The sequence below is a fragment of the Malurus melanocephalus genome, unplaced genomic scaffold (genome assembly GCF_030028575.1).
Source record: "Malurus melanocephalus ecotype Western Australia unplaced genomic scaffold, MMel_1.1 scaffold_392, whole genome shotgun sequence".
NCBI classification, from domain to species: domain Eukaryota; kingdom Metazoa; phylum Chordata; class Aves; order Passeriformes; family Maluridae; genus Malurus; species Malurus melanocephalus.
The window spans coordinates 3,891-11,909 of NW_026623624.1; the positions used below are offsets into that span (position 1 = coordinate 3,891).

The 8,019-nt window shown below is 42.5% G+C and overlaps 1 protein-coding gene across 2 annotated transcripts in view; it reads right to left on the reverse strand.

Moving 5' to 3' along the window:
• Nucleotides 1-330: 330 nt before the first annotated feature.
• ST3GAL1 (ST3 beta-galactoside alpha-2,3-sialyltransferase 1) overlaps nt 331-8,019 on the reverse strand; it is a 94,650-nt gene continuing 86,961 nt past the window's right edge. For both annotated transcript variants that reach the window (XM_057379180.1, XM_057379179.1), the window contains exons 5-7: nt 4,971-5,016; nt 2,562-2,681; nt 331-1,136 (exon numbers count right to left, since the gene is read on the reverse strand). In XM_057379180.1, the coding sequence (XP_057235163.1) occupies nt 963-1,136; nt 2,562-2,681; nt 4,971-5,016 (340 nt within the window). In that variant the 3' untranslated portion in view covers nt 331-962. The remainder of the gene's footprint in view (nt 1,137-2,561; nt 2,682-4,970; nt 5,017-8,019) is intronic.

The following is an 8,019-nucleotide window of genomic DNA, read 5'->3' on the forward strand; positions in this document are numbered from 1 at the left end:
CCCCTTTTATAAAAAAGTTTAATTTAGGGTTTGTCATCTTAAAAAAAAAATCACATCTGCTGCACAATTATAAAAGGCACATATAAATGACTTGAAGAAAAGTCCACTTTCCAATTTTAAACTGATTAAATTAAAAACCCCCCAACATTCTGGAGTATTTTCCACAAAAAAAAGAAAAAAGAAAAAAGAACAAAAATTACATATAACCAAACGAGACACACAAGTGGCTAAAAAGGCCATTTTTTTCCCTGGAGTTTTCAGTACTATTTCTCCATCATTATGGCTGTGTAGGAATGGAATTTCTCCATCATTATGGCTGTTTAGAATACTAAATAATACATGATAAGAGATGTTTCGATTCATATTTTCTAGACCCTATCAATGCAAGATGAAGCAATGGTTGAAATATTTACTACTCCAGGCAACTTCATCATGTTTTTCCTTAATGCAGCATGAAAATGGAAGTAACAGAGAACACAGAAGAGATGGTTCAAAAAATAGATTAACAGCAGAAGTGAATTAATTTCTTTGAGGTAATCCTTACTATGATGTTCACAGTTGCCTTAGTGGGTCTCAAGTCCCAGAAGTCATTTTCACTCTTCTTCAAGGATCTCCTGCCTTGCTCGAGGAGAGAATGGACACACAGATAGCAGTTCCTGTGCCCAGGTTTCCTCTAATTGCAACAGGCAGATCTTTCGTCAGTAATTCAAGAATCAAGCTGTAGAGCCTAAGTAGAAATTAATTTATTCCCAGAACTGATTGCTGGCTCCCAGCTCTCTGCAGATAGGAAATCATGTGCAGCTTGGAAGCCGGCCCTCAGCCTTGCTCCCTGCAGTGTGAGATGCCCCAAATCCACCGCAGATCCACTCATTCAAACCCGCCTGGTGCCCAGAACATCTTCACTGAGCTTTGTTCTGCTGCATGCTGGAAATTGCAGCCCCCACTTGTCTCCGTGGCCAGGGTCATCTGCCCTTGAAAAATTTTATTTTTTCGATGGAGGCAAGAGTCAAAGTTATATTGAACTCAAAATCCCCGTCGTGGACGCCTGTCTTCCGGAAAGCCCCACCTGAGGTGTTGTTTTCCCAGTAGTGATGCCAATGTCCTTTGCTGTCTGCTCCAAAGCCATACACATTCACCTAGGAGGCAAGGGAGAGCTACTGTTACAGACTGGAAAGCAATTGCTCTTCATCTGAAATGCTGAAAAATCCCTTTATTCTCAGTGTATTTATAGGCAGCAGCAGCACCTGAGCTCCTCAGTGGTGTCCCAAACTCTTCTGCTGCATGACAACCATGGGAACAGCCCAAGGGATGTGACAGCCTAAGCTATGCTGAGACACCACCAGAGCTGAACTCAGAAGGAAAAGGAGATTTCTATCCATTAATTCTGGTTTAGCAATATGAAAATGCAGTCTTATCCCTTAATCATGACTGACCTCAGGAGATCAGTGGTTTGGGATGGAATCTTCTCTTTAGCTGATTTAGGCCACAAAGAGTGAAAAAAGATTAGTTTGGTCCTGCTCTTCCAAATAATGGCCTGTGTTGACCACACTTACATCCTTGATTAAATGATATTTGCAACTACTTCAGAGACCATGGATTTTATGTTCTTTTCATTATATCTCCACCTACAGCCTCTCCTCTCCCAAAGTCTCGTTTATCGACGGCTGTGCCTGTCTCCTCTGATGATAAAAAGTCCAAACATCACAGCAGATTTATTTAAACTGAGTTTGCTGATATGTGTGGCTGGATTTGAATGGGTCATAGCCACAAAACAAGCTCCCTGAACCACCCACACCCAGGCCCACTCAAATATGAGTTGGTTTTAAGTTGATTTTGGTAATGTTGGAGCCCTGTTCACTTCCTGCTTACCAGAAAAAAAGGCTCCACCCAATCTGGCTATGAGGAGAGTTTCTTCCAATACCTTTAGGAGTATTTCCACTGCCTCCCCAAGCAACAGAGGCTTGGGTAACCAAAGTTCTTTGATCAGCAGATCTGTGTCCAGGACAGGGATTTTGCCAGCAGAGTGATTTTCACCCCCCATGCTGATAAACCCATGCTCGCAGGATTTTGTAGAGCTGACTTGGCCTTACTCTAAACTATCTGAGTCTCCAGTCACGTTGGAGCACCTCTCATCACTCAAACCAGGGAATTTCCCCAAGGAACTACTGGAGCAGAGGCATTCACTATAACCTGCTGCATGAACCCACAAGCCCGAGTTTGAAAATACAGTGAGACGAAATAGAATTGAAACTTTCACCAGCAAGATGGGTACAGGCACCATCCATGTTTAGATGCCTTTTGATACCAGTTGGAATTTCTGTTTATGTTTAATTACATTCTCCTGGAGTGCATTGTAAACCCCATGACTTGCGGACATTAAAAAAAAAAATCCATCACTGTCAATTAAGCATGTCTGCATGTCACTGAGGAGTCTGCAGAGGTCTGAAGAAAGGTGGAGAGGGGAAACAAAGGCTGAGTGAGTGTCCAGGGATTGTTCCTGGCTCTTCAGTGTGAAATGCCCTGATTTTTTATCCATACATCCAAACACACACAGACTTTACCTCATCGCATACATGGAGAGCAAACATCAAGGACAGAAGGCCTGTGGAGGGGTATCTCCCATGATGCTCAAGCCAGTTTTCATAGATGTATTTCATAAAAGCTGGATTATAAACCAGGATCTAGGCAAAATTAAAGAGAAAGAATCATTAGTAAAATACCCTTTGAAAAAAAACAATGGTAGCATATCATTCCTAAAGGACACTGGGCCAGGGGAGTGGTAAGAAAGGAATAATAGTTGTTCCTTGAGGGCAGGTGAAAGGGAAAAATAAGTTACATATTAAGTGCATTCCGTTAATTTGAGTCTTCTGAAAGCAATGGGTATGAAATGGCACAAGTGAGATGGAAATTAGGCAGTAAGCATTCAACTCTCCCTGAATCACCCTGCAGGTGAGCTCTAGGGAGTTGGACTCCTGAGCAAGTCAAGCATGAGATGCCATGACATGCTTCACAGAATAATAGATTAATTTAGGTTGGAAAGGAGCCCTAAGATGGTCAGTCCAACTGTAATTTGAGTGGGAACACCAAGGCATGTCTTGGTATCTCTGCAGGCACAGATCTGAGGAAATCAAGGGTCAAATGTAAACCATAAGGAAGCCTTGCAGCTCGTGTAAGCTTCTTTTCTCCCATTTCCCAAACATGCCATCTTTCTGAGCTGTACACTTCTTTCTTACAAGGCATAAAATGTATTTGTTTATCTCACAGGGGTCATCTCACAGGGACAGAGCACTTAAGATAAGATCTGAGAGTCCAGTAAATCCAAGGATGGTGGGAGCCCTTGGTTTCAACCCCGTTCCCTGAATGAGGCAAACGGAGGCTTTTCCCTCCCTGCTGAGTCTGTAATTAGAGTGACAGCATTTCAGTGCTATCTGCTTAGCTGCAAGGCTTTTCCTTTTACAGAGTCAGAGGTTAATTGCTGATATTGCATCTGGGTGTAATCTCTTCTTGCAGGGTGGGAAGAAACTCAGCTCAGGAAGCTGCTGCATATCACCATACCCAGGGCTGTGATGAGAGTTTAGCAATCTGCCCTGCTGCTTCTCTCAGGGGTTTTGCAGAGGTTAGCACCCACCTCTCAACAGGTAAAGGATTATTCAATGCACCCTAGAGGCCCATGGCTTGAAGCAAAGGAAAATGAAGTGATCCTAGTTCAAGGTCTCACCTGAAGCCTTTGGCAGAGCTTGGCCTCTGGAATGAAGGGTGTGTGCTTTAATTTGTAATTTTAATGTTCTGGAGCTCATGCCAGACTTTAACAGCCCCTGACACTGGTGTTGTGCCTTTGAACATCAGTCTCTTCAAAGAGTGATAGAATGAGACTTTTATTTTTCTGGGAGCTCTGTGGAAGATATTCTTCCTCTCCCACACAGCCTGCCTTGGTTATATCATCAAACCCCACAGCTACAACAACAGAATTCCTTACAGAGTGGCCAAAGTTCCAACACGGGAATGAACATCCTGCCCCATGGGAAATCCTGCCTCCAGTCTGTCCCTGTGCAAAACTGGGAATGCTGGGTTCCAAATGGGAATGAACATCCTGCCCCATGGGAAAACCTGCCTCCAGTCTGTCCCTGTGCAAAACTGGGAATGTTGGGTTCCAAATGGGAATGAACATCCTGCCCCATGGGAAATCCTGCCTCCAGCCTGTCCCTGTGCAAAACTGGAATGTTGGGTTCCAAATGGGAATGAACATCCTGCCCCATGGGAAAAACCTGCCTCCAGCCTGTCCCTGTGCAAAACTGGAATGTTCCCTGGTCAGTGCTCTCATGCAAAATGTGGTTGAACATCGCCTGGGAGACCTGTAATACACCTGGAGCAAAACCTTCCTGGACTGGCCTGATCTCAGCCTCCAAGTTGTTTAATTGGGTACAGGTAATTACTGTAGCTGTGGGCTAAGAGCTACCACCAGGAACTCTCCACTGACTTGGAAACACACAGCTTTATTTGTTCAGAGTTCACTTAGCTCCTTATTACAAGCAACTGACCTGGGAGTGAGAAATATCCTTGCTGCTCAGATATTAATATTGTTTTTAAAAAAACCCAAAGTCTCTCCTCGGTTTCATTACATACAAATGGCTGCAATGGGTGGGAACAGAGCAATTGCTGTGGAGGACAACGCTGCACTTTTAATGTCCCTGAGCAGCACCAGAGGAAGTGATGCAACCTGCAGAACAGTGTTCATGCAACAGCATAGCCACAAGAGCAATTTCTTCCCAACCACAGTTATTTAGTGGTTGATCTATGGCCTAAATGGCACACAGGAGCCAAATCTTTAGCTGAGCCTTGTAAAGTGGCTGTATTTTGGTTTCAACTCTTTATGAATATCAAGGGCTTGCTTGGATTCTTGTAGTCTCCCAAAGAAGCAAAAGACCCCAAAAAAAATTAGCAAAACAAATCCACAGACCAACATTGCTCACCTTTTCTTTTTTGACTTTGATTTTCCGTGGAACTGGAACATATGTACTGTTAAAGGAAAAAGAAAGAGAGCACCAGCATAAATAAAGGCCCAATTTATTAGCATTTTCATGTAATTCCAAAAAAAGAATATTCTTCACATACAGTAATAAATTCAAATTATTTGAAAGCAGTAAATTCATGAAGTTGTTGTAAAATCAGGCTGCAATTAAGTAACACAGCAGGAAAAGAACTGAGCTGTCACTGCAGCAATTTTATGGGAAACCATTACGTTCTTAAACTTTCAAGTTAATTATTGACAGTAGGATACCAAAGATTTAGTTGAGAATTATCTGTAGAGTCAATACTATGTGGAGCTCGAGACTTCTAATTCGTGGATCATTACTGTTGGCACTCTTTGCACCTTGGAGATGGGAAAGACTTTTTATTTAATTTCTTGGCAGAAAAACCTTCTCCCACCAGGGGGAGACTTTTGCTCTCCTAACACTCGGAGTTCCCGCATGATTTCCAGAGTCGGTGGCAGCAGAGTTCCCCAGTCCTGGGGTTGTATGAAACTCATTCATTCCCAGTACACAACCCCTCACCAGAAAGCTATCTCCCTCCTCCCAAAGGCTTCCTGCAATTCCCAGCATAAAATTTCCGAGTTACACCTTATGTCTGGTTTGAAATCACGAGTTATGTGAAAACAAAAAAAAAACAAAACCACCCTTTTATTCCCCATATCTCACGCACAATGTGTGCTGGCATTGCACTGCTCGTCACGAGTGTGGCAAGAAAAAAGTCTTCCTGAGTTTGTTCCATGTGAAARAATCCTGGTGAGCTGGCCTTGTAAYTGGAGTATAGTCCAAAATATATCCTGCACACTTTTTAGATGGGTTGTGGTAAATCACCAAAGCCTTCCATTAGTTCAGTCTAAATGTTTTCACTTGGGTTTTGGTAATGACRAGGTTCCTGTCATTAAGCTTTTATGTTCTTTAATCCATGGGACATCATCAYTTTTAAAACTGAGTCTAAATCCTCCCAAGGCAGTGGTGACCTGGCAATGTTCTCCTGACCTGCARTCCCTGGTCTGGATCAGTCAGAGAGGTGATGGGTGGTTCCAACCCTCCTGAGATTTGATGCAAATGGGGAAAAGGACACTCATGCTGATTTTTTAATCTGCTCTCAGCAAATATTCCCTTGCAGGTGCTGCCCATGCCTGGCCTTGATCAGCAAATCMGTAAACATAGTCTTGGTGATCTCATGTCCTTTTTGTGCTTATGAAGACAAAAAGGGCTTCTTTGCTGGTAGAATCTCTTCAATATCATATAAATAGTCAATCTTTTCTAAAAGAGAGGTGAAGGAGACAAGAGGGCTGTAATTTATGGATAGATACAGCAGGAGACCAAAGAGATGGGCATGCAGTGTTCAACACAGYACTTGTGGACAACTCTGAACTAACCAGGACACTGCTGTAGCTCTTGTCAGTTGAAATATTAATAATTTTAACCAAGRGCTACTCCATTCTTTCCAAAGAAATGCCCAATACTGCTGTCACGTGGCTGCAGAATTCCATAAAACAACATGGAAAATACCGGCAGAATGATTAAGGCCAAATGCAGATCTCTGTAAAACCCAGGTTGCAGGGCAGGGATTAAGGGACCCAGGATGTTCCACACAGGAGTGGGACAGGGTGACAGCTGTGACAAAGGAGGTACAGACAATGTGACACATCACTGGGAAACATCTTCTGTGAGCAGCTCTGCAGGGCTCCAGGGAGCTCTGCCATCGTTCCTCCCACCTCGGACGAGACATTTACCGAACCCTTGGCCCAGATGTGCAAGGCTTTAAGGAATATAAAAATAGTCTTTGACAAACTAAGCAGAGCTTTTTTCACCATGCAGATTCCTAAAAGACTTGCAAGTGGAGGCAGCCAGGTTAAATACATGGCTGATGAGGGCCTGAAAGTTTCCTATCCCAGAAAAGGTGTTTCTTTGTCTTTCCTGGAACAATGCTTAATCATAAAGAGACAATTTTAGATGGAAATACATCAGTCAAATGGGACATGTCTGAGAGAATCAGTCAGCTATCAATTCAAGCTAATTTTAAGGCAATCTGCAGTTTGTCTTTTGTTTTGTAATGTAAAAATTGCAAGTATTAAAATACTACTGAGAGGAGAATATGTTTAAGTCACAGGTTTTGAATTTTAGGAAATTGKTTTTTCATTTGGATGGGATAGAGGAAATGAAACACTGTGTAAAWGTCTAACCAATACAGGATGCTTATCTTTTTTTTTAACTATGAGTACACGTAGGTTCTGGTTTGCCTAAACTCAGCTGACACTGTGCAGCCTGTGCACACAACACAATGGCCAAGCAGACCGGGGTAAGGAGATAAGTACTTCTTCCTTTCTAAAATACTGACTTTCAAATCTGTTTTATTTTTATTTCACGCCTTCTCCCTTTTAAAAATATGCACTCAGCAATTTCCTTATGCCCATTATCTGACACTGTGTGTTTAATGCACGCTCGTAGGTTAATTCTACAAGGCTGAAACTGTGTTACATACATTGTTATGATTTGTATGCTTATGATTTTCTGCTTTCATTATTCCAACTTATTAATTATGCAATTTCCCTGCTTTGAGYATGGCAAAAATCTTAAAATAGTGGYATTTCTTTCATGTGGTTAAATACTCACATATTAATTTAGATGCTTACCAAGCCCGTGCATACAATCTAATTATAAATACATAATATATCCTGTAATTTATTAAGMAACAATGTTTTCCCTTTCATGTGCTGTGCTTGCACTGCGGTCAGGCAGTTGTATTTTCCAAACCAGGCTAAGGGCTCCCTTGAAATCAGTGCAGAGCTCAGAGCTCAGGAAGTACCAAGAGCCTTCTACTGGGGCAGGGGCAAGCAGTGGACCTGCCTGCCAAACGTGTGTCCATGTGAATTATGGAACAATAGAATCATTTAGGGTGGAAAGACCTCTAAGATCAGTGAGTCACACTGTCAACCCAGCACTGCCAAGTCATCACTAAACCATGTCCCCAAGTGCCACACCTGCA